Source organism: Aquila chrysaetos, chromosome 9 (genome assembly GCF_900496995.4).
Source record: "Aquila chrysaetos chrysaetos chromosome 9, bAquChr1.4, whole genome shotgun sequence".
NCBI classification, from domain to species: Eukaryota; Metazoa; Chordata; class Aves; order Accipitriformes; family Accipitridae; genus Aquila; species Aquila chrysaetos.
The window spans coordinates 517,986-545,282 of NC_044012.1; the positions used below are offsets into that span (position 1 = coordinate 517,986).

Genomic DNA, 27,297 nt, shown 5'->3' on the forward strand with positions numbered 1-27,297 from the left:
GACACTCTATGCCAGTGACAGGCACTGTAAAACCCCACTGCACCTTTCAAACAGCACATCCTTGACGTATGGATGTTTCCTGCCTTTTCAGCATCTTCCTATTTCTGCCATTTTAGGATGATCCTGGTGATCATGGTGAAATCTCTTTTCCTTCCTTCCTTTTCGCCAGTGCTGCTCTCCTGCGTGAGACGGTCTGAAACCAGCACCATCCCTGGCACTGCAGCCCTGGGCACTGCACCCCATGCCGCTGCTCTCCTCCTTGCGCCCGCCAAGCAGCCACAGGGTAGGGGTTGGCACACTGCACCCCTCAGCAGCTGGCACAACAGTAGCACAAGTGTAAACAGAAAGTTTAACACCGACCAAAAAACTGCAGGGAGGCGAGTTGGTCACTGCCATAGCCCACTCACACACCGGAGGCTGGGCTCGTCACCTGGAGGTCTGGGCTGACTGGTTGGGATTGCTTCCACCAGGGCATCCCACTTCAAGGGGGGGAAAGCGAGGAGTCCCCGGTGCTCCCCAAGCACACAGCTGGGAGGGAGAGGATGGCACAGCGGGGAGCGGGTGCTCGGTGACCCTGGGGAGCTGCTGCCGTGCTCCTGACCTCGCGCACACATCCTCCCTTGCCATCAATCAGGGGAAAGGGGAAATCCAGAGCGGAGCCAGTAGCGGCTGCTCGCTGCCAAGTGGCTCCAGGATCCAGCACGAGTGCTGCCCGGCAGCCGCCCGCTCCTTCAACCACCCTCCTGAGTTTAGGCAAAGGCCACCAGGAAGCGACGCCTGGGGGGACAAGGGCCCCAGAGCGCTGGCGGGGCACAGACAGAACGCGTGGCCCGCACCCGGCCCATGGCCACCTGCGGGGACCTTTCTGAGCAGCGGTGGACCGGGGCTGCTGCTGCTTTCGGGGGCACAGCAGAGAGCAGCCGGACTCCCTCCCCTGCTGCCCCGGCTCCGGCCCCGTGCGGACGCTTCACGGGACCGCTGCCTGCTCGGGATCCCCCAAGGGGTCTGCGCCAGCGCCCGCCGCCGCTCATGGCCACGCTCCTGTTGTTACAGGGCATTGTCGGCATCCCTCTGTCCCCTAACCAGGAGCTCTCCATCCTCCCCACGTCACTGCCTTCTCACGACACTGCTTGAGGCCCTGGGAGAGGGACTGTCTGGTGAAGGGGTAACAGGGGGGCACGACCCATCTCCCGCTCCCCCAGTCTCATCAGACCCACAATGGACAGCGAGGCACTGGCTCAGGGAACGAGGCACAGCAGGGAAAGGTCTGCTCACTCCGTATCGCCCACATGCCTGCTTCCCTTCGCTCGGCATCCAGGCTGTGACCTCTAACCCCTTCCAGACTGGAACAAAATAAACTCCGAGCAATCCTCCACACCACACACACACACACACGCACACACAAAAGGGGAGGAAAAAAAAGAATAGGAGGAGAAAAGTGAGTAGGTGATGTGGAAAGGAGAGGTGGCTGCACAAGTGAAGTGGAACGGACAGGCACTGTGCGCTGCCAGATTGCCTGCCTGCCTGCAAAGGCCAAAATTAATGCCATTGTTTTGCCACAAAGGAGGCAGCAAAGTAGCAGCGGAGGCCAGAGAACAATCCTAAACACCAAGCCCTAATTCACCCTTCATAACAATAATAAAAAGGAGGATGGAAAAGGCCAGAACGCTTCAGCTTAATTGGTAACCAAATGAGAGAGTAGTTCCCAGAAAAGGAGCAGAAGCGTCTGCCCTGCATGAATACCAGCAAATCAGAAAAGCAAAGAAAAACGCTCGCAAGTCACGCTCAGTCCATCCCCACTTTCTGTCCCTTTGAGCCTGGTGAGCGATAGCAGGGGCCGTACAGGGGCCCTGCATGCACCATTCCAGGAGCAAGCCGGGATTTAAGGGCTCGGGGCCCAATGCAGGACCGGTGAGGGCACTAAGCGGGGATGTACGTGGTGCATCATGCCAGCTTCAGAAAGGCCAGGACATCCCTGCAGGCAGACCAAAGGAAATCTGCATCTGACACTGCATGGGAAAGAAACAACACGTTAGAACACGTGTGGAACAGGACAAAAAAATTAAACGCTGTCATTTATTTAATGAAGTGGCCGCAGATGAATGAAAAGGCTGAAAAGAGGGGTAGGAAGAGGTACCTACACAGAAAAGGAGGAGACGATTAGGCTGCTTGGTCTGAAAAGAAGTAAGGCTGCCTTTACAGGAGCATCCAAATGAAGGTTGGTTCAAGGGAGCTGGACCAATACTGCTCCTCTCATCCTACAGTCTCTGGAGGACTGACAATGAACTTGGAAAAAATGCAAATTTGAAGCAAATACGGATAATACTTTCTCTTACAGCTCCCAATTAACCTTTGGAACTCGTGGCCTCAAGAAATCAGTGAGGTCAAAACAAAATGTATGGCAAGGGCATAAAGATGTACAACTTAGAAAAGCAAACTGACTATTTGGAAGAAATAGAAACCCTCTTGCTTAAAGGCATGAACTAAATTTTAGTAGGAATAAGGATGAGACCTTTATTTGAGGTAGGTTATTATTTGTTTACGGGTCCCCAAATTCCCTTCTGAAGCAGCTAGAGCAAGACATTGGCGTTGGCAGACACGTTATTAAACAATCTCAAGTTTTTAGTGGAAAAATAAATGCGTGTGGTGGCTCCTTCTTAGGCAGTTCTGAGGACTTTAATGTCATCACCAGAGGATCAATAGGCCTTCCAGAATGAAAAGGAAGCAAATATATTTGAGAAATACAGGCAAATACCAGACCACTAGCGAGTACACAGGAGAGCGGTCTTCTAACATGCACGTCCAAGTACGCTTAACAGCAGTGAAAATGCTGGACTGGGTCAGGCCGGGGGTTGCTTCTAGCCCTGTGCCAGCTGCTGTAAAACCCTGTTTCACAAATCATTCCATTGATAACGTATACAATCTCATTTTGGCTATGGCTCTTAAAGAAAAACAAAATCAATTTCAGAAACCAAGCTCTGTATCTCTTGCAATTAAGTCTATAATCCTAACAAATGAGCTGCAGGATGAGAAGACTTTCCATTTTCATAATGCCTCCTCTGAACAAAGATCTCAAAGCACTTTTTTGTTTAGGTCAGCCACTCTCCTCTTCCAGTCCTGCCAGTTAGATAAAGACCATCAGACATGTGCTCCTCCAGCAGAGTGAAGTACGAGAGAATCAGGACAAGGAAAAGACAGAAGCAAACAGGAAAGGAATTGATGCTCTGCAGGGATATTCCCTGATGGGAGGAAAGGTGCAGGACATTCTCTTCCAGCATTGAGCGTGACCCTGCGGACTTGCATCAGCTTTTATAAGCAAATGGATCTCTTGTACAGGGCAATGAAGCCGACACTGTAACCCCGAATCAGCATGTTCAGTGGCAACAAGCTTCAAGTTCACCTTCCAAACAGGATGGCACATTAGCGTGCTGATGCTACAGGTCTGAGTGTGCAAGCTTTGGAAAAGCTCTGCCATGCTTGCTTTCTCTCTTTGGAACTGCTTTGGCTGACCAGTTGAGAGAGAAGCCTGCTCTGGTCGCAGCAAGAAGTGGTATGGCTGGCAGTACTCTCCTTGCAGGTTTGGCACTTGGAAGGACAATTTTCTGTCTCTGAAGACCCGAAAGAAAGATCATGAGAAGAACTCTACCTCTCCCTTCCAAGAATCAAAAAGCACATGGCAAATGTCAAGGAATTCAGTTTCACAACCGCCCTGAAGAGTAAGCCAATATTCTTCTTGTTCCATGGATGAAACCCTAAATTGAGTAGTAACTTATTTTTATTGATCCACATCAGAACTGTGATGTTGTCCAGAATTCTGGAGTTTCAGTCCCATCTTTTAACATCTGTGAGAACTGCTGAAACAAATTAGCAACATTTTTATAATCTGCAAGTCAAAAATGTTTAAAACGTCAAGGACAAAGCTAATGTGGGCTTAGTGTCTTTGCTAATCCAAGGCCCAGAGGTTGCTTCTGGACCCTGACTTACATCCTCCACAGGCTCATACAGCGACTTTCCCATTACTATTTGCATTAAAACACCTGGACAGAAGTTCTCGCTGACAGCGAGAACTGAATGTAAGTTTGTCCGTCTCAGAAAATACATAGGCAGGTTCTGCTACAACCAGTGGTGCAAAAGCACCACAGGAGGAGGTATGAAGGGATTTTGTCCTGCAGTTTCCTCTCTGATGAAAAGATGGAGCTGGAGACCAGAAATCCGGTGTAAATGTCCTGTGCGAGGAACAGAAACAGTTCCATAAAAGCATCCTCTGCATCCATCTGAACCGTGTAGTTCACAGAAAGGGTGGATTTGCTTTCCCCAGGACATGCCATCGCAGCCCAGGACACCTGGTACTGCCTCAGCCAGTCTCGAGTAGAGGTCTATGTTTAGACTGGCTCAGATACCCTTTTAAAAGAACTTTTAATTATAAAAAGTGCAACATTTTCAGAAGAAAGGGAAAAATGCAGAATTACAGCTACACTGAGGTAGACTCCATCCAGTCTGTGTATATACCTCTCGAGAAACACAAATCACCCCACATCCTCTTTCCCTGTTCTTCTTACACTGCAATGAAACCGTAGAAGGAAAATAAGCTTGGCATTTCTGCCTAGGAGCATCTTGCCAAACTGGACTGTATGAGCTATCAGTTACAGGGCAAGACCTTCAGAGGCAGGCATGGGCCCCCTCGACCTGACAAGCTCTTGCCCACCACCTCCTGACATCCTGCTGATGCTTCCTCCAGAAAGGAAACTGCAGTCCTTGGCCAGGACCGGTGGCATTGCAACGCGTTTTTGGTGTCAACATCACAGAGGAGTCAACACCGTTTCTGAGAAGTCTGGAGAAGACGCCTGGCTTCAAGCACAACTTTCATTTTTATCCCCCATCACAGAAATCAGCCAGAAAGGTTCACTCCTGACGACACGTGCAGATGGGCAGGAAACAGCAGAGCGGAAGGGAATCCTGGAAACTCTGGCACCTCACAGGGGTGCTGCCGTGACACAAAAACCAAGCATGTGGCCAAGGCAAACCCCATCCCAGGGAAATGGTCTCAGCCTCTGACGCTGCTTAAGGATGACCCTGTACGATCGAGCGGAGACGAACCGGCAGAACGCCATGCTCCCAAACCTACCAGTGCTCTAGGAGTCGTTACGTGAGACTTCAGGCTGCCCACCACAGAGATACCAAAATAAAGTGTGGGTGGAGCTGCAGCAAACCCTGAAGTACCATCTGACAGACTGGGGTCCTGCTTATGTTTCATACTTCTCCTCCTGGCACGGGCCCAGCACTCTTCTGCGCTGGGGCTGCACAACTGGGCAGGCAGCGTAAGGCCAGTAGGGTCTGTCTGGTCGCCATGCCCCGCAGGACACCGGGATGCTGCAGTGGGGCACGGCTGCACCTCCACATGAGGAGCAGAACAAAACCGAGGAAGCATGAGCAGTGCCAACAGACCAGGCTGGAGGTTTGTTCTGTTTCACACGGCATCCAGCGAGGCAGTTGGTTTGAAGCAGAGTTCTCGTTCTGTATCAGTAATTACACCCAGGGATCAGCAACTGCCAAGCCCAGCTGCTGGACCTTGCCGTACAGCAGCTCCTCAGCAAGGGCTTGAGCGTGAAGCCTAACAGGTAGTTTCCCTCTCATGGCCCCTCCTCACCCTACTCCACTGTTTACTTATAAACAAGTTAAATATCCTCATTGCCTTTGAACACAAAGCCTGTGCCCAGTTGAATGTGACTCAACATTTCTTTCTGCCACTGTCCCCACCTAATGTGTTATTAGGCAAATTAGTAGGACAGAAGGTATCAAGGTATCAGCAATTCTCCGTGCTGGAGCTCCAGCCCCTTTCAGCTCAGGTCAACAGCAGAACAGGACAAGAGACTCCAAGCTAATTCACCAACAAAAGCATGGAAGGGAGGCAACTCTCTAAACCCATTAACCTGTTAACACAGATGAAGGCATGTTCATTCCACATGTATTTCATTTGAAGCCAAGCAGTGTAGAAAGGGAAAAAACAGCAGTTCAGCAATGGCTACAACAGTCAAACCTGTAGGAAAGATACTGGAGATTAGTTGCTACCATGCAATACTATGGAGATGAACATCATAAATTAGGGTTGACAGTGGAGGAACAGTTGCTAGAGCGTGTGTGTCTAAGTTTTTGGAAGGTTTCTTTTCCTCCTTACCACCAGAACGTCAAAGCAGCGGACCCAGACACAGCACCTGAGCAAGTGCGAGGTTTGGACAGAAGCAGCACAGTTGTGCTGATGAGACATGAGCTGAATTTGCTGCTAATATAAAACAAACCTGTGTTGCCCACACTGATATCTAATCCTTCTCCAACACATCTTGAGACAGGGCTGCAGTACCTACTGCTGTTCAACCTGCAACGTCTTCAAGGCTTTACTGATTCACCCCCAAAAGGGAGAGCCCTTCAGTCTTGAATTTAACCAGCACCACTGCAACAACCACCTTGAAGTCCTCAAGAAAAGTGTTCCCTATTCTAAAACTGGAGAGGAGAAAAGAGAAACAGGGAAGAGAAACAGAAGGTGCAGCCAGCACTGCAGCAGAGCTTTTGGTGACCAAACTCAGTACCAAGGGCGAGACCGCAAGGACAGGGATGCAACTCTTCTGTCCTAAAGGAAACAGCAGCTGCTTGAGCTCAGGAGACACGCTGCACTCTGACAACCTGGTTTCAGTCTGGCTCTGGAGTTTGTTTTGATGGGGAGAAAAAACTAGAGTAGGAGAGGGACCAGGAGCTTCCCAGTGTTTTACTACAGCATCTGGTGATGTTTTCCCCTTTATTTAAGTGGAAAGGGCTTTAAGATGCAGCCGAACAAGAAAAACATTCTGGAACAAGTCAGCCGTCAGAGCTTCCTCTCTTTCTGCTTAATGAAAGCCATGAGCTCCCAGTGACAAGTGTCTGCTGGAGCTAGATGGGGAGTTTATGAGATTCCTGCCACGTTTCAGTGATATTACAGCGTGCCTTTGGTCTGCCTTCCCCAGCCCAGCTATCTAACCACTTCCTTCCCGCCAGGCGCCTCCCATTAGAGAGTTTCATTAAGCGAATGCTTGGGGGTTTGTGTAGATTTCTGTTACCCCCCCGCTTTACCAGGGGCACATGAAAAAAGTCACGATAAACTTTAATAAAAACAAAATTAAAATGATTAAACCTTTCATATCCTTTAGAGATTATCTATTCACTGCTGGTTGGTCAGAACAGAGCTAAGGCACAACTGCTTTTTACTTTAAACTCAAAACCAACCCCAAAAAATAAACAACAAAGGAAATCTGCCTCTGCCAGATATTAAAAGGGAACCAACTTTATCCCTGCATTCTGTGAAGCCAGACCCTAACAGTCCCATGGTGTCCCATATGCACAAAGACAGAAAGATGCAATAGCGTTCTCCAAAATCTGGGTGGGGGAAAGGACGCAAGGAGGAAACAGTTACAAACGATGCCACAGAATAATACTGGAACAGAGAAGTCCCCTAAAGGGACTGACTTTCTTAAAGCATGTAGCTTCCCTCATGTCTTCAGACCTTCCAAAGGAGCTAACTGTGTACAGCAACCCTGACCTATGGCCGCGAGAAGTACATTTGCTGCATTTTTGATAACCATTAAAGCAATATGAAACTAAAGCAGAACCAAAAGTTTCCACCCGCCTCTCTGTCCAGTCATGAAGAAGAGAGTCTGCTATCTGCCCAGCCTCTGCCATCCTCCAGAGGAGAGACCCTGCGCAGAAATACTGCGATTCCCATCAGGAACTTGCTGGAAAGGTAAAAGGTCCTTAAGCCATGCAATCCACACAAAAAATGAAAAAATTCCAAAGTTCAGCAGAACAACAAAGGGGAACGCAACAAGCTGTCCTCCTGCTTTAAATGAACACACATGACATGAGATCTTGGAAAACAAGACGATAATCCTGCATGTGGGGGTATTTGGTGGGGTTGGCACAGAGATCAGAAATGCTGCAGTAAAGGGGAACTGCGAGTTTAATCAGCTTAACATACATATCGCCAAGAGCTGTTTTCCTCTTTGTTGCTATTTCACGTATGTTATTGCACCGTGGGTGAATGTTTTCTCAAAACAGGACAATAGCTTGTCTTACTCCCTACGTGTGAGGATGAGATGACAGAAACGGATTTCCTCTTCAGACAACAAAGCTGTTGCGCACCCCCAGCTGTAGGAAACAGCCCCCGGCAGAAAGCTGGGTGCATGCGACAAGGCACCCAACGGCCTTCCTGGCCCCCTCCCAAGGACCTGCTGCGGCTGGGCTGCTGCAACGCGCGCCGAGCACCTCTTTGACGATGCATGTGCTGATGATTTGGTTGGGTTTACATGCAACACTTGGGAAACAAAGACCGAGCAGGCTGCTGCCTTCAGGGGGTTACAGATAACATATTGGGAAAAGACAATATTGGGTTGCGGGGAGCAAGAGAGAGGTAAAAAGCCTGAGAGAAGCTAATGAAGCTGGGCAGCATTTGATGTTTGCACACAGGAGCTCAGATTGTCATTTGGGTTGGCAGATTATTAAATGTGTCAATCAAGGACAAGCCTGGAAATGGCAAGGGGTAGCATGCGAAACGAGGTTAGCTGTTAAAACACCAGAGGAAGGAATCTCGTTCTGAGGAGGAGAGGATGACTGGCAGGAGCACAAGACCAGAGGAGCTTCTCCAGCCGTAAGAGGCAGGGGCAGTGGAGGGGAGATGACATGCAGAACATCATTTTGGAACTCTTGCTTGCACCAGGTGAGAAATTTTACACCAAATCCCTCAGTGTGCACCTCGCGTATTGCTCTTTCCTAGCCCTCTGCAAAGGCCACACACTCCAACCAGATACATCTGTGCATCACTAGCAGAGCCAGAGCTGTAGTGTGCTTTTGGTTTGTAGATGCTATAGTATAAACGCTGTACGCTGTCCTCCTGCAGACACTATACAAGCAATCTGCTTTGGGAAGTTTTTAATTGTTGTGTGCAATTAAGTCCCACGGAAAAGTGGAGAGAGGCTTACAAAAGCAAACTAATTATTCCTTTCTGAAACCCTCCATTACCTCTATCAGATGTAGGAGAGCAACATGCATGTTTCTCCAGCATTAGCAATGACCACATTTTCTTTAATCGAGACCAAGTGGAAGACATCAGATCTTAATAAATTTGAGTTATTTCAAACAGGGGGAAATATCATTTGACATTACCCGTTTTCATTTCAAAAGTCTTAAATTTCCACTGGAAGTACAGATCCTGCAATAATGAAAAATCCACTCCAAAGGAGGGTCTCGCATCCCTGTTGTAACAAATTACATTAATAATTACTCCATGCTTGATGATTGTGAATGAGAAATGTCGTGCATGGTTGCCCACTCTTCAAGGTGGGAAAATAACAGGACGACGGTTCCCCTCACAGGAGATTTCTGTGGAAGATCCCCTTCCCCTTTCTCCACCATGTGTTTCACTTCATTTTACGGTTGGGCTGATCAGAATTCCTAAGCCCAGGGCACGGCCACCAAGGGAAGGGAGAAACTGGAGAACCTGGACAGGAGAGAGGGGAATTCAGAGAGCAATGCCTCCGCCTCAAGGAAGAAGATAACGCATGCTGCGGGACTTCTAAGTCACAAATTTAAACTGACAAATGTGCCTGACATCAAGCCTCCCTTCTGCTGAATAGAGACTTTTTGTCTAAGAGAAACTTTTTCATGCTGCAAACCACATCCTGAGTGTTTCATGAACAAATCTGCTCCCGATCACACAGGAACTTGCTTCTGTTCCCATTTACCATCACCTCTCTCCTGACGGCGATGCCTTCGCATCCCTGGTGCAGCTAGAAAAATGCTTTTAAGGAAGAGGAACATTAGCAAAGTGTTTCATATGACTCAGAGTGAAAAGAGAGGTGCAAGCACCATATGAGCATCCAGCTGTCTACAAGCACCACAGGCAGGGCCAAGCTGAGTTTGGTAACTGCTATTTTTATACCACATAGGGTTTTCTCATCTGGCAACTGCTCTAGCTATACCTCAGTTCTGTTTACATACTTGGTTTCATTAAAAATTCACATCCTGATTTCAGTCAACAGTTCACAGCCCTTCCGAAGGTCGAATACTGAAATACAAGGAAGATGTGGATGGACAGTGCACCCACCTCTGCCCAGGGGGCAGAAGAGGGGAAAAGTGGGAGCCACGAGGTATCCCCTCCTCCCAGGGAGCTCTGGGAGCCAGCAGCTTTCACGGGGTTACCAGAACAGAGCTTTACAGTAAAGGTATTCCTCTAAACAATTGTAATCAACCTGTTTGGAGTGGGGAGAGTGGCCAGTCTCTCTCTGTTTGCCGGCAGAGTAAGCAGCATGGATGCTCCAGTAAGGCCAGGCACGGGAAGATGGGCAGGCAGCGATCCTCCTGCTGACAGCCCCCCCCAGCCCCTTTCCTGCCCTAACAAAGGGGCTTTTGACTGCGCTTGGCCGAGTTTAGCAACGGCTTCCAGAGAGCCTGCCCTCACTCTTCACACGCGAGGGACCCAACAATGACTTTGTGTGTTGGAAGAAGATGGCTGCTAAGGATTTGGCAGAGATTAGCAGGATTGCTGAAGCAGTATGTCCACCATAGGGGATTGGTTCTCTGTGGTGAAATGGAGAGACTGCGGCATCCCCTTGCGGTACACATCCAGCAAAATAATTCTTCAAAAACTACCAGTGGTATCTCTGGCTGGCTTAGCCTGGTCTTAGGGGAACGCTTCCATCTCCACAAGGACAAAGAGTTTCTCCAGAAGTATGTGGTGCTAAGAAAAAAAAAAATCTAGAGCTGCACTGAGTAGAAGATATTCCTTTATTTTTAGCCTTCCTACAGATTTTCACAGTTAAAGTTACAAAGCTTTGTAAAATGTCTATAGGATGACTCACAGAGTTGAGAAATGGTCAGCATTTCCCACTAAATACTACATGACTTTTCCACAAGTCATCTTATTCATCCCACAAAGCTCTGTAATGGCCTCCAGCACAACTGTAAAGATCAACAAATTTGACTTTTTTGGGCTCACTTGCCACATTTTTTGTTGTTGTTTTTTCAAAAGCATTCTCAACAGTCCCACAGACTGTGTCCAGACTGAGGTATTCAATCTGCCTCGGAAAAGGAGAAGGAGAAAGGCACACACTTTTTCCTTGCTGTGCTCTGCTCCCTCCTTGGACAACGCAGGGCGGTCTCAGCCTCGGCTGATGGTGCCTCAGGGCAGGAACCTCTCCTCCTGCCACAGAGGCACTGCACAGCTTGCTTGTACCAACACAGCTCCTTGGCCATGCAAATTGTCCTCTGCATTCACATCTGCTTAAACATGTTTCCCTTCAAAGATGCCAGCAAATTCAGGACTCATACGAGAGGATGATCAAAATGAAACTCATGGGCATCATAAAACTCTAGGTGGTCTCTTGCCTCAGCTCCAGCTGACCCTTCTGCATCTAGTTATTCTCCTGCAAAACCCAAGCATGAAGTGTTTCCGCCTGAGGGACCTCAGCTCAGGTCAAGCTCACCCCAAGAAATAGGACTTTCTCCTGACTTGAGGAGTGTGGCAGAGCCTGACCTGTGCAGCTGCACAAAGCAGCAGTCCCTGGCCAGGGACGCCCAGGACTCTGGTGCAGGTGAGGAACGTGGACACCTGACGGACACCAGTGGGAAGAGTGCGCAAACCGCCTCTGCTGCTCCCACAGGAGGACAGCTATGGAAAGGGAAAGCAGACGGAGATGGAAAACAGAAGGACTCAGGAGAAATAGGTAAGGGAGGAAACAGATCAATTATGAATGGCACTTGCTTAAGGAGAAACAGGCTCAGCAGCTGGGGCTGTAACAAATCCACAGCCATGTGGATGGCACATGAAGAGCGATGCGACAGAGTGAGCAGGGGGCTGCGTACTCCCCTGTGCAACACATGCCTCAGGCAAAGCTGCAGTCCCACTCTGGACCGGCTACTCTGCGTACAGCGGTCCGAGTTATAAAATGGGCTGCCTGGACTCCATGCCTTCTAGAAGGAAACACTTTCAAAGCCAGAATGAAAATTTGGTGCAGGTTGTTTCACTCTTATTTATATCATTATCTAATGAGTCGTAAGTGCATCCATCCCTACATCTTGAGAACGTTTTGTTTTTTATTATGGGTTTGTTTTTTTTTTTTTTTCTTCTCTAAACCCCCATCATTAAAAATCAATTAGCTTATGAGTAACGTTATACAGATGCTTCTGCAGCAAGGGGCTGACATCTGCAGTGGCAGCAGCCCAGATACTACAGCAATAGATGTCCAAAAATACCCCATAGAGGAAAATAAACCTCCACCCCTAAAGCTGTATTCTTTCTGATCAACAAAACAGCTGAACGTCCAGCCTGGGCCCACTTCCCTGTCTCCTGCATAATTAGCACACTTCTCAGAGCAAGCAGAAAAGTTTAATTGTCTTTAATTATCCAGTTCAAGGAGGATTGTGTTTCTTGCCTGATGTCCATATAATTTCTCTGCCAACGACTTCATCATTCCTTTACTGGAAGTGGAGTGTAGCTTCTAAAGCTCTCTTCCATAAAAGACACAAAAGTTTCAGTGAAGGCTGTGCTGCTGGCACAAGCAGAGACAAAGGTTCTTGTGTCTACCAGGCTGTTGCTTAGGCTGCTGCATGTGTTTTCTGTGGGGTGGGAGGGAATGAGTTGCAACTAATGTGCAATCAAGAACCATCACAATTATGAATGTAAATGAACAGGCAATTGGCACTGACCTTTGTAGATTGTTAGAGGACTAATTAAGGTATGATCAGACACTCTCTTCCAACAGATTGAGATGCATCTGTACAAGCAAATATCTACACACCACCCCAAAGACAGCCATGCTTTTTCCTACATGCTTGCACACACCAGTGAGTACGTACACACAGACAGACACGGTGTTTAACCCCAGCACCTGCTCTCTGCCACAGAGCACACAGGATGGAGTGGGAAGGGGAACAAGGCAACTCCACTCACTCGGTCTGCGCAGTCCCACTTAACACAAGGCTGAGCTACCTCTCCTTATTGCAACCAGCAATTTTATGTAAAGCTGGGCATGAGGAGATTGGCACAAACTGGATGAAGTTAAGGAAAGAAAAAAGCAGTAAAGAATCTCTCAGCATTTCTAGCAAAGCCACAAAGGTCTCCAGCAGCAGGATCGTCGCCTTGGATCACGGTTGGCCCAGGGGTCTGCCCTGGAAGCAGCAGCAGCAGGCTGGACCCCACCGTCCCCTTACACCGTGATCCCTCGTGCCTGCTTGCTCTCAGTCACAGCACACCAGACCGAAGAGCAAGGGCAGGGATGATGTTTCCTACTACTGCTGAGGCAAACCAGCAGCTGGCCAGCCAGCCCAGCAAGAAAACAGACCAGCACAAGAAGGGAACGGTTTTCTGCCAGCTCAGCCCTGCTCTGAGCACTTGCAGTTCTACAGGGAGAGAAGACGGGCACTAGTCAAGGTCCGGCTCAGGGCCTCAGCCTTGCCTGTCGCGTTTCAAGCACCTCCCAGGACGGGGACTTCACAACCTCCCCCGGCAGCCAGTCCAGGGCTGGGCCACCCTCCCAGCGAGGAGTTTTGCGGAAGGTAGAAAAGCGGCAAGGACTGAAGTGTTTTAAGAGTCCTCAGAAAGAGCAGTGATAACAAAAGGGTACTCACTTTGGAAAAAAACGCAAGCTGGTATTGTATTTGTAGGTAAACGGAATTCAAAACAAATATAATTAACTAGAAGGGGAGAGAGAATCACAGCGATGATTACCAGGGAGTAACAGCAGCATCAAAACAAACCACTGCACTTGTAATGCAGCAAACCAGCAAAAAAGTCACTATCCCTTTGGGCCCCCTGACAGAGACATGTCACAGATCAGAAAAGCACTTTCTGCTCAAGGTGTCCGAAACACAGGGAAGACTTTCTTGTGTTATCTCTTACCACCAGAGACTCCTCATCACAAGGCAGCAAGGAAAGTCCACCTAGCCCTCAGAAAAAACCAATAAAAAACATAATGGGGATACAGTAGAGACACCACTGTATTATACAGGAGGAAGAAATGCGGAGAGCCAGCTGCAAACCCCAAGTGCAGCCCTGCCACAAAGGAAGAGTGTTCCCCACGCTGGCAGCGTTGTGCTGGGAAGACCCGTCAGTGAAGCCTCACTGAGTAGCATGTGCTGCTCTCCTGAACCGGTCTAACAGCCAAACACACCGGCAAAGTTCAAAACCAAGAAAAAACAAACACATCAGAAGAGTGAATTTAAGCCTAGGTACGTGCGTATTCCTGCTGCACATTGCTGACACCCAGAACTACAGAAAAACAACAGCCAGCTGAATAATAAGTAACAGCAGCATTTTATAACACTGAAAGTTTAAATGTCACAGAAAAAAGGGAAGGATCAGCCTGTTTGAGGCAGATCTTTTTACGCGTGAAGAAACTACACTGAATAAATCGAAGCTGAGAAACAAATTATTGTTGTGCCCTGCAAGAGCCTGACCTTGCCCGCCACGAGGACCACCCCTGGGTGCCGGGCAGTGCCCCCGCCTGCCCTGATGCTCGGGAGCAGAGGCACCAGCCCGGGCACCCATCGGCACCCGCCAGGGCTGCCAGGTTCCACATTGCGGTATGCCGATGCACCTTCCCCCGGTGTATGTCCTCAGCCCAGCCTCTGGCCTGGGGCGACAGGGCCACCCCGCTTTATATTCGAGTTGATGTTCTGATACTGTATTGGGATCAGAATAAACGGGAGACAAAAGCATCCATTCTCCCCCATGGGTGTACTGCAGCCTCTCACCCAAATCCGACTCCTGTCACCGCAGGGATAACCAGAGCAGTGCCTCGTGCCTGCAGCCACCAGTGCGCCAGCGAGGAGTGCCTGCTTAGTCTTGCTCAACAATGGGTTGGAAGAGTGTTTGAAATTAAATATCTCAGGTCAGAGAGACCTGCAAAACAGATCAGAGGTTCCCCCACTTTGCATTCTACAGAGTTTTATTCTTACTTGTATTTTTAACCTTTGAAATAAAATATGATAAAGTCTTAGTGTCTTGTTTGCTGTCAGTTTTTGCTGAAGAGCCAACGAGCTTGAAGGAAATTACCTTAAGCCATTTGAAAAAGTTAAGTAATTTTAAACTGAGATTTCCTTTCAGTGACTTCTCAAGACTTTTAGTTAAAAAAAAATCATGTTTTTTTAAATGGTCAACAAACCATTTTGCCTCTCAGCTAGTCAGCTTCTGCACTCTCAGTACCTGCAATGTCATAATCCTGGTGGACGTACAGGGAAAGATAAGGTTTCTAAAGTAAAAGACAAGGTAAACAAAAATTTCTAAAGTAAACAAAGATTTTCAAGATTGTTCTGTATATCACAAAAGGGCACAGATGGTTTCTCCTCTCTGTTCATTCTGCTTTTAAGAAAACTCACAAACCATACAACACTGGTCAACATATCCTTTCGAAATCTGACTGTTTTTCTACAACGGAGCATTGTAGAGAAGCGGAATGGCTGCAAGAGCTGCTGTCCCCTCCGGGATGGTGTGGCAACCACAGCACGCTTTCACTGTCACCGTGACCTTTGGGAAAGCATATTCCATGCCCTCGACTCCACTGGGCTGCTGAGTTCACAGATCGGTCACTTTTTTCCATGAAACTGAATTTAACTCTTAATGAAAAGTCTCCTGTTTTACTTTTCGGGTGTTTTGCAAGTACTTCAGATCCTCGTTACTAACATGTGTAACAGCAACGCAACCCAGGTCTTAATTCAAGAGACATTTCTAAGACCCACGGGTATTCTCCTCCAGCTGGTGCTGCTTTCCTTTCTCAACGCCTTGAAGCTAAGATCACCTTCCCTGTCTCTATGTGCATTAATTGCAGAATGCCAGTTCCTCAGAGCACTCTTCTGTAAGATTTAGCCATTTCAACAGCAGTTGTGGAGGAAAGTCCTGGCTGAAGCTGAGAGGAGGGTTGTGAAGGTTTTCACTGACATCCCTCCAGCTCCAGCATCTTCACCTCCCTGACAGAACATGTACCAGCCAACTTGGGCAGGCTCTCCTCCTCCTCCCTCCAAAGAGGACTTCACGAGATCTTGCTTTTTCCTAACATAAAAAACTTCTTAACCCTTTAAATGATTAAAGAAGGTACAATTTCTGTTTTGCCCAGCCTAACTGTCCCCGTTAAGGCACATTTTCTCTTGCTAAATTCACAACTTCAATCCCTTTCCTATTATCTGTCCTTTCTGTATGAGCAAATGCTTCATCCGAGCCCTTCATGTTATCCACCCTGTCAAGAGGAGACATGGAAAACAGAAGAACACTCACCCCTTCTCCTGCTCACCCCTTCCAACCAGCTCTTCCTCCCAATCCAATGTGGCTGAAATACTAGAAATCAAGGAACAAGCTGGGACAGGTTCATTCGGGCACTCAAGACATCACTTGACACACTGCAAAATATCTACAAAAAGTATAGTACACTAGCTTGTTAGAGTTGTCCAAATGTGACCGTATCTTTAGATGCTTATACAATATTCCACTGTTGAAGACACTAACGTGAACGAACGTACACACTCTACATGTCAAAATTGCGTTTAGCTCCACTGGAACAGAGGGGACCACTTACAAGTACAAAATGAAGCACGTGTGTAAGTATTTGGTGCTTCAGAGCCACCAGTCACAAGCCCCGTGAGGCAGAGCTATGCTGGACACTGCAGGTACAACAGGGGTCCTGTCCTACCTCAGGGCAGCCGGGACTTCCGTAACATGTTATTCATAAGCAATAAGCATCATCCCCACAGCAGGGAAGAGAAACAAGGAAGTCACTGAGCTTGCCATGAAACTGCACAGACGGTCTGATGCTGCTGTTGAAAACCTGTGACGCAGAGGAGCCAAGAGCCCGACCCTGTTCATGCAAGGGAGGCAGCACTCACCAGCCTCAGCAGCTGGACACTTGCGGATGGTGAAGATCTGTCCCAGGTCTTCCTCTTCTTCAGGCAGACCTTTCTGGAGGCGCTGCAGCTTACGCAGGCTTTCACTCCGCTGGTGTTTCATGGAGCGCACGTGCTGGATAAGGTTCAGCTTGGCCTTGGTGGAGTAGTTACAGAGGACACAGTGATAATAGCAGCTTTCACCCTCAACCCCGCTCTCGTGATGCTGAAGGTGCTGTGAAGAACAAAGTAGAAAGATGTGAATTTCCTTTATCATCTCCAGTCTCCCTGGGTTAGTCCACTGTAAATTGCTAAAAGCCACCTGGGAATTAAGTAAGAAGCCACATTTTGACAAAGACACAGTAAGATCAAGCCTGTTTATTCTCAAGGTGCCACGCGCTCTCCTGCTTAGAAGCAGGAAAAACGTAACATACTGAAATGAGCACAGAAGCAAAAATCGAGATAGGCAAGATCATCTCCTTCAGTGAAAGAAAATACCAGATCCAACATTAACAACTACTCACAACCTACGCATGGCTAATTCTTTCATATTTAAAGCTTATCCTGGGAGGGGATCCAACTTCATGTCAAACATATAAAATTAAATTTGATAAATTCTCATTGAAAACTAAGAAGAATAAAACCAAAGCAATCCTAGAACACAATGAACCCATTAGATCGAGAGGTCCCGGATACAGCATATGGAAGCAGAGCGTGTGCCATCCTATCCATCACCCAGCATGCCGCTCCCTGGCATCTAGGCAAGAGGTTAGCACTTGGAAAAAAAATCTTGTCACCCTCTGAAGCTGTGCTATAGCAGCCAATATAGCTAATTTGAGAGTAGTATACCCTGATTATTTGACAAAATCTATCAATCATCTGGCCCAGAGATCCATGCCACCAGGGAAACAAATAGTTTCTTTATGTCATGGATCCCAAGGATGCAGCAATTGTTTCTTAAAACCAGAGGGAAGAATTCACTGCTTACAGCTACGTTGGCTGCCACGGCACAGCCGCCCTCCATTCAGTTTAGGCAGCGTCAGGGCTGAGAGTTCACAGTAACTTTCCTAATTCCCACAGTAAGGGCTTATCACAAGTAGAGGAAAAATGGACACCCAAGTCAAATGACATGAAAGATTCCTCAGTGAAGGCTGTTCCGTGTTTCCTCCACACACCTACACTTCAGCTAAGCAATAATCCCTGCCAGCTCCTACTGTCCAACCTCAAGACCTCTTCTTGTCTTCTGGGTCATCTCATGAAACTCTTTCCTCCCCAAGCACTTCGCCCAAGGTGCATAAGTAAGGTGATTTGGACATGATCTCAAGGTTTGTCAATCAAAAATATTGCCTATGTGCAGCCAGGACCTTGTGGTAAAAATTCTGACGTGTATTATCTCAGTTACAGCTAAGATAAGATTAAAGACACATATTACCCAGCGCTGTGTGCTTAGCTAACACAGAGGAAGGAGAGCCCTCTGAGTCTAGGAATGATTAAAAATAGGATAGGAGCTGATGCTGAGGCTTCTGATTGGAAGGGTGAGGGAAGAGAATAAATGTATTCCAGATCTGGCTAATTAGACTAGCCTCTTTTGGGATCGCAATGTATTTAATTAAATTCACTGTAATATTTGAAGAATCCACTAGGGCACTAATCCCACTGGTGCCCTCAAAAGATTTTTTTGCTGTTTTCCCTCATAAGAACTACTTCTTCTTCTCATTTCTATTGTTTGCATGCATTACCCTCTTCCTGAGCCAGAAAAAGAGAAATGGCCTAAGACATGAAAAGCTAAGGCTAGCGAGCCAGTCACAAGAGCCACGCGACTGGTTCACGTGGCCCGGCTTAACCAGCCTTGCTCTGCCCTGCTTCGATCCAGTCTCAGCAGTAAAACCTCCCCACCACCCCATCTCACTGCAGGCTGGGGGTCTCGCTCCAGGAGATGCACAGCAAGCTCCATCTTCCGTCAGTCGAGAGGCGTGTGGGAGAAGACCCCACCCTACAAACACCGCGTTCAAGCTCAGAAAGTGCCAACGGGCTCAGTAGCAGCTTCTGTGAGAAGGCAGAGGAAACCCTCAGTGAGAAAAATCTGGTCACAAGTTCAAGAAAATATTAAGGACATGGTCTTTGTGGGAACCAGGGGCACAGTCTGTACTGCTCTCATTTAAAAGAGGATTTTAGGAAAACATTTGTTTTAAACAGTTTAATAAGCGTGTCTTATTTTCTGCTGTTCTTTTGCTCCCGCTCCACGCATGTTCAAATATCCCTTGTGCTTGGGTCAGCTTCACCCGCCTGTTGTGCTGGAGGAGTCAAGACCTGAGGGTGCCAACAGCACCAAGTCCACCCCGGACATGGCGTGACATTGCACGCTTACCTCTGATTCATGTCAGTCTTCCAATGGAGGAAAGGAGCAGGCCAGAATAAGACAATGTGATGGACGAGCAAATACTAGCTGTGAGCTGCTTGAAGTGACAAAACGCTGGACAGCTACATGTAGTTATTGTCCATCACACTGTTATGCTTTCCCCTTGTGAGAATTTATCCGAATCACAGAAAACAAATTCAAAATATTAAACCAGAACCTTGTTAGAAGACAAATCAACTTGAAAATCAAAGGAATATATTGTTCCTAGGAAAACCAACCAACTTCTGTCAGAAAACATTGATTTCTGCAAGTCTGGGGGGGTGTTTGCCCCCTCCCTCTCAACGATAGGAAACTTCCAACATCTGGTTCTTCACGCATGGCATGCAAAATATTGATCAGGTTTAGTCAAAGCTCCACTTTAAATCAGAAACAGACAGAGGAACGCTCTGATGGAAACCATACGGCTCACAAGTACGGCTTCCCAGGGGGACGCGGGCTGTTCCTGTACGTACCCTAACCGCAGCACAACACCGTGCCACTCACAACACCTATTCCTGCACACAAATCAAGCCAAATCCGGCTCATCTTCCACTCCGGAAGCGCTCGGTCTCCGGGCAAAGCTGCGCTCTCGCTCCGTGGCGCACCGACTAGTGCAGGAGGATCCTGCTCAGAGACCTTGTCTCCTCCGTTTGCCCTAACCCCTGCACTGCCTGCCCCCGACCTTCACCACAGACCTCTTCCTTGCGGAACGCCAGTCCCTCACCAGTTACAAACGCCCCAGGTTTTGCAATTCCGTCTCAACATCAAGAGCTATCCACTGCGGCTCTGCCCCGTGCACCCCAGGGCAGTCTCCCCTGGGCACGGCCGCTCCAGAGCGTGACGGCAAACAAAACTCCTGAGCCAGGGAACAACCGCTGAAGAGCCGCTGCCGCACAGCCGGCCCAGCCCGGCCCCACCAACCACCACCCCGCCAGCTGCTGGCGGCAGTCGGAGCCTCTCCTTTAGCTTCTTACGAGGAAAACCCTATTTCGGGGTGACTCCATACCAAACTGCGCTCGCTGTGCGGCCACACTCATGCCAGCAGCCAGGATGGCTTCAGCCCTGTCCCACGTGATCCGCCCGATGAGCATTTTGGGCTGGTTTAGGGAGAATTGCATATTGACCTCCTCCTTCCTCTGGGTTTGGCTCAAAGAAGTCAGCACATTCGGAGGGCCTGAACACAAGACGGTTTAAATACGCAAGAGAAAAATTCTAACTTGTGCTTATATGTGCCGCAGAGGGCTGGGGGCCAGCAGACAGCAATCAGTCCCTTTGGGGATCGCACTGTGCACGGCCCTCGGCCCCCGAAATGCGAGAGGAGGGAGAAAGAGGCGACTGCACGCCAGCGGTGTTCCCACCAGCGCTGCCATCAGCAAGGGCAGGAGAAGGGCAGGAGAAGGGGGTGCGGAGGGCGTGGGCGCGGAGCAGCGCCTGCGCGAGCCCAAACGAGGACGCATGCGCTGGGACGAGCTGACTCACGCCGGACCGATGGGCTGACTTTCCAGCCCTCGCTCTCTAACATCTGGCTCAGAATTGTTTTCTTCTGATAAATAATAGCATAATAAATGTTCACAGTGTATGACTATGGAAATCTGATTTTTAAACAAAGTAAGGAATGACGCCATATTCAGTTTTTCTTTCTCTGCACCTCCATCCTTCACGTACCCCAAACTTTGTTTATTTTACCATCTCTCTTTTCCTCATCTAACACTGCCTCACCCACAGTATTTTTCAATAATTGCGGAATTTAATGCGACAGCTGTATTAATCTGTCTGACTGCAAGCAGTCCTCCTCACCCCCATGCCATGTACTCAGACTACGTTCTTCGGAGATGAGACTGTTGTAACCAGGACTGAGGATCCATGTTGCTATTACACAAATAATGAATTCTCCTGCTGAAAACCTTTGTGGGTGTTACTGTAGTTAAGGTTCACCATTTAATCTGATTACTAAAAACTTTTGTATGTCTTTTAAATTTTAAAAGATGTTAAATCTCTATCTGCTCAAAACCTCTTCTGTATTAAGTTTATTTTAGCCACCGTGTAAACAGCCCGATTCCTACGGTAACATGAACAGATAATCCTCCCTATAGTGCTCTGTTGCCAGAAAGCCCAATGTTATTTTCCAAATCTTATTTGCTATGTTTAGTGGGTCAGATACTGTTCTGGGGGATATCTGAACTGTAACCCTAGCTCACTAGGGAGATGCAATAACCACTTTGAACTATCTCATGCTTTTGATGTTTATTATTCATTAGAAAATAGGCCCAATTTCTATGCAATCTTAACTTCACCTTGTACAAAGCTCCCCCTTTGGAGGGCCCTAAAAGCTGCTCAGGATGAACCCACACTGACAACAGTGGGAATCTCACAAGCCCTTGGTCGGCGAGCTGTAAGACCAACCATCTCTGCAAGTGGTGAGATCCCATCTCCACCCTCAGGAAGTCCCGACGGTACAAAAAGGAGTAGAACATGGGAGAAAACTCTCTGCAGGCTCGAGGACGGCCCCCTTCTTCTGCAGACCTCAAAATGACAACAAGCAGTAGAAAGAAACTCCGTAACTGTCCCCAACGACAAGCAGCCTGTGCTCTCCTGCTCCCCTCTCTGGTGCACAAGGATTTCCTGCACATATCAAGGTGTCTGTAGGTAGGAAAAGCAGGTGAAGTTAAACAGGCCTGGGAGCCAAAACCCATGTGAAAATGTGAAATATGTGTGCATTTTCATGTGAAAATAATCTTATTGAACTCTATGCAGCAAACAGAGAACCAACACTAACAGACAGAAAACCCTTCCTCACCACAGCTGGCTAACAGGATCACCAGCCATAGCAGTGACCCAGATCCTAAAACAACTGATCTGAGATCTGTGCAAGAGTGCTAACGGGAACAGTCAAAGCGAGTCCACCACCCCCTTGTTTACACAAACATCTTTTTTGCTTATATGGATAATTGAGAAACAGACTGGAGAAATCTCTTCCAAATAACTTTTGATCACTTTCTCCAGCTGGCTCTCACATTACGGGACAACCCTGCCACAAAATCAGAGGCCACTCAACTACCAAGAGCTTCTTTAAGAAAAAGTTTCCAGTCTTGAACATCTTTGGAGGAGGTTTTTTCCACATGTAACACTCTTCTTACCACTGAACTCAGCACGACATCTGCTCTGTTAGAATGGGTAAAATTAGTAGTGCTTTAAAAGAATTGACAGATGCAGCTGAGGAAGAGAGAGCCAAAAAACTGCTGGAGGGTTACAAAAGCCACAGAAGGGAGCACCACTGCAGACTTGCACCGCTCTTAGTTCTTCTTGTGAGCACCTATAGCTGACCAGCAATAGTGACAAGACCCAGAGCCAGCGGGACCCCTGTTAAGCTCACGGTGGCACACAGAACCAGGGGAGCACCGCAGAGGTTACGCCAGATTTGGAGCCACACAAGGTTACTGTGAAAGCCAACACCAGCACACGGTGCCGTGTTCAGGAGGAGGTGCTGGAGGCATGCCAGCCCTATGAGCACATCCTCAGCACAGAAGGATGCCCAGGGACTGACTCTTCCTCAGGGTGAAGTCAGACACGAGTAATTAGTAACAGGCTTGGTTATTTCGCATGCCAGCAAGAACCATGCCTATGACAACGCACTCCCGGGGAGCTAGATGAGACACGACCCTTACACCATAGCTGAAGGGGAGGCTACAGGTCATCATGGAAAGGGACCAGACCCTGCAACAGACCTCAGAAGCCTCATAAGCATCTCTTGGCCCCCATGTGCCTCTGATCTGCTGCATGAGATAAATCACACAAACCTGGAAGAGAAGAATCTGAATTTTTAATGAAAGTCATGTGGATGCAGCTGTCTGATCCTAGGCTGTTCCAAGTACTCCATAAAAGTCAGAGCTGGCCCATCCATCTTGCTCTACTTTCACACCTGCAGCCCTGGCTGGAATTTCCTGGAGCTGAGGGAGACGCAGGGTGGACGCAGCACGCACTGAGAACACATGCTGGCTATGCGCTGGAAAGGACTGGTGCACTCGCAGCCACCCCCTGGCCCAGATGTTTTGAAAGGAGGAAAAAATTGATTCTCCATACAGCAGGTTCAAAAGATGAACTCATGCTCTTTCGTATTCCACCAATGTCCTGCAATTGTTTACTGCTTCTGAAGAAGTAACATTACAAAACCCTTCCCTCCTTCCAGCCTCCCTGGCTCCTTGTGTAACAGCTCCTTCACGCAGCTTACTGACTGTGGAGTTCAGACTCACATGCTCAGAAGTTTCTGCAGTTTAGCTTGTGGTAACTGGAATGGCCTCATGGTGAGCATCACTCCTCCAGCTAAAGCTTCCTCAGTATCACCCAAGCCCTTAAAAACACCACCACACGATGAGGACAAGGAGATTTTCATAGAATGGTTTGTGTTGGAAGGGACCTTTAAAGGTCACCTAGTTCCAACCCCCCTGCCATGGGCAGGGACACCTTCCACTAGACCAGGTTGCTCAAAGCCCCATCCGACCTGGCCTTGAACACCGCCAGGGATGGGGTATCCACAACTTCTTTGGGCAACCTGTTCCAGTGCCTCACCACCCTCAGAGGGAAGAATTTCTTCCTTATATCTAATCTACATCTACGCTCTTCCAGTTTAAAGCCATTACCCCTTGTCCTATCACTACATGCCCTTGTAAAAAGTCCCTCTCCAGCTCTCTTGTAGGCCCCCTTTAGGTACTGGCAGGCTGCTCTAAGGTCTCCCCGGAGCCTTCTCTTCTCCAGGCTGAACAACCCCAACTCTCTCAGCCTGTCTTCGCAGCAGAGGTGCTCCAGCCCTCTGATCATCTTCGTGGCCCTCCTATGGACCTGCTCTAACAGGTCCATGTCCTTCTTATGTTGGGGACCCCAGAGCTGAATGCAGTACTGCAGGTGGGGTCTCTCCAGAGCAGAGGGGGAGAATCACCTCCCTCGACCTGCTGGTCACGCTTCTTTTGATGTGGCCCAGGATATGGTTAGCTTTCTAGGCTGCAAACGCACATTGCCAGGTCATGTTGAGCTTCTTTTCAACCAACACCCCCAAGTCCTTCTCCACATGGCTGCTCTCAATCCACTCATCGCCCAGCCTGTACTTGTGCTTGGGATTGCCCTGACCCTTGTGCAGGACCTTGCACTTGGCCTTGTTGAACTTCATGGGTTTGCAAGGGCCCACCTCTCAAGCCTGTCAGGGTCCCTCTGGATGGCATCCCTTCCTTCCAGCGCGTCAACCACACCACACAGCTGGTGTCATCGGCAAACCTGCTGAGGGTGCACTCAATCCCACTGTCCATGTGGCTGACAAAGATGTTAAACAGCACTGGCCCCAATACCGATCCCTGAGGAACACCACTCGTCACTGTTCTCCACTCGGACATCGAGCTGTTGACCACAACTCTTCGAGTGCAACCATCCAGCCAATTCCTTATACAGAAAGTGGTCCATTCATCAAATCCATGTCTCCCCAATTTAGAGACAAGGATGTTGTGTGGGACAGTGTCAAACGCTTTACACAAGTCCAGGTAGATGACGTCAGTTGCTCTTCCCTTATCCACCAACACTGCAACCCTGTCTTAGAAGGCCATCACATCTGTCAGGCACAATTTGACCTTACTGAAGCCATGCTGGCTGTCACCAATCACCTCCTTATTTTCCATGTGCCTTAGCATAGTTTCCAGGAGGATCTGCTCCATGATCTTGCTGGGCACAGAGGTGAGACTGACTGGCCTGTAGTTGACCTTTGTGCAACAAATCTGGATTTTTATTTACTTTTTGGTTTCTGATCTTTATTTTTCTTTCCGAAAGGCTGGAAATGTAGCACTCCCTCCCACCAAAGAGGCTGAGACACTTGATGCAGGTCCCTGAGTCACACAGAAAGGCTTGAAGAACAGCGCCAACCATCCCAATTAACAGCCAATCCCTATACCTCCCCTTCCAAATCTGTATTTTGCATGCCCTCCAACCCTGCCTGGTGTTAAGTGAATGATGGGGCCAACACAGACACTGCGAACCCCAGGCAGGCAGGCGCGGAGCCTCTGAGCAGAACCGAGCACAGCTGCGTGGAGCCCCCGATCATCACACAATAAGTCCCCAACTGCGATGCTGCAAAGCGGGAGGGAAGCAAGGCCAAGGACTTCCCTCAAAGAGGAGCCCAGCAGCAACACACAGGGCAGCTGAGCAGAGACCTGCCATACCTGGGGAAAGGTCAGTAATAATGTATGAGGCACAAAAGTTCTCAGCAGCTCCAAGTAACAGCTGATCAGGAGCCATCCCCACGGGGTCCCACCCAGGCAGAAGCTACGGACCACAGATGCTGTCCCTGCTGGCCACGAGGCTGGTGCTTGCCATGCTGAAATGCTTTTGGATTCCCCCATAAATGACCCCAACAGCCACCCAGCAAACTGAGTTTGGTCCACCAGCCCTTGAAGTCTCATTAAAAGCCAAATATTGCTCAGCCTAAAGATGGAGAGCTCAGCATGGATTTTACTGAACGTTAAATCAACCAGCAAGCGTAGCCAGCAAACTCTGTGGCACTTTAACTTTAAATAATGCAATAATTATTGAATTTCCTTTTTATAACCGAAGTGCTGGAATGTAAACAATGGGGCTGTAATTGCAGGAAGGGGGGATCAATAGAGGCAATCGTTTTCAGCCATGTTAATTGTAAATACAATTGCTCCAAGATGTCAGCCTCGTTCTTCTCGCTCCCAGAATCATCCTAACGGATGACAGAGTCCAACTTTCCCATTACAGCTGTTCGTTCCTTTAAGAGGTTCTCAATCAGGTCTGATCAATCTGTCAAGATAATGCATGGAGTAAGTAAGACTCTTCCAAACACAAGCTCCCAATCAATAGCCTGGACCTGCTTAATGAGGAGGGGCTAAAGCCCAGAGGGAGGCAACAGTCCCAGCTTCTGCTTGGCTCTGGCAGCTAACTTCTTCGTGGGGCCTTGCTAAGCCGATCAGCTCTTAACGAGGACATTGTTTATGCAGACTGTGATGAGCAGCATCCCCACATATTCACAGTCCCTCAGGGTCAGTGGGCAAAAAATGACAGAGATTAACAGAAAACAAAAGCCAAGAAAGGTTGAACTCATATTCACACTACACACACCTCCCCCCTTTTTAATTGTGCAATAGACCTGAAAGTACTAACTAATCATTCATTAGAAGAGATCCCCTAAGATGAAAAAGTGTGTGGGACCATTGGAAGTATAAGAGCATCACTAAGATTCCTCCCCTGCACTCGAGGAAGAAGAAAGTCCACAGTAGAGCCCGCACTTGCCCAGCTGTGCCGGACATCCCCTTCCATCCCAGGAGAGGCACCAACAGACCGGAGGAAGCAAGATGTCATGGCATCTGGACACCTCCCAGAGGGAGGGTGGAGATGCAAAGGGAGTTAAGGTAGCAGTCAGAGATGCCATTCTCCGTCTGTATTATTTAATTCTGGTAGCACACGGGTATCCTTTTGTACAGCTGGATACCACGCTATACGCTTGCTGAGCAGAGACAGCTGAGCAGCCAAGAAAAGGCAAAACCAGAAGGGTCTCACTGCACCTGAGGTCCTTCCTACAGCCATGAAACTTTCTTTTCTCCCACTACTGCATTACAAGAGCTGCAGTCACAACAGATCTACTCTTGGGCAACTGCAACTTCAGAGAATTTTCCAGATCCCTGAAATCTTCACAGCTCTCCCCAGGGAGGCAGAGGCGTAAGCACTGCTATATGTGGAAATGAATACAGGAGTGTGTGTATTGATCTTGCTAATTATAGTGATAAAAACAAAGCACAATTGAGAGTACATTTCCTATCAGCTGTTCTGAAAAGCGCTGCCCTCAACCTTGCATGCTCCTGCTCCGGCCATGGCTCCCACCACAAGACCCACAACAGCCCTGTGAGTCTGCAAGGGCATCTACTGCTACTCACTTGTGCACCTCTGACAAATGTGAACCCAATAAACTTCACATGAAGCGTATTCTCCTGTTACAAAGGAGGGATATGAGGGAT

At 48.4% G+C, this 27,297-nt stretch overlaps 1 protein-coding gene across 7 annotated transcripts in view; it reads right to left on the bottom strand.

The window, feature by feature from the left end:
* The window catches only part of ZFHX3 (zinc finger homeobox 3), a 549,811-nt gene that overhangs the window by 62,957 nt on the left and 459,557 nt on the right, over positions 1–27,297 (bottom strand). For all 7 annotated transcript variants that reach the window (XM_041125823.1, XM_041125824.1, XM_030024386.2 and 4 more), the window contains one exon: positions 16,894–17,125. In XM_041125823.1, coding sequence (XP_040981757.1) covers positions 16,894–17,125 — 232 coding nt within the window. The remainder of the gene's footprint in view (positions 1–16,893; positions 17,126–27,297) is intronic.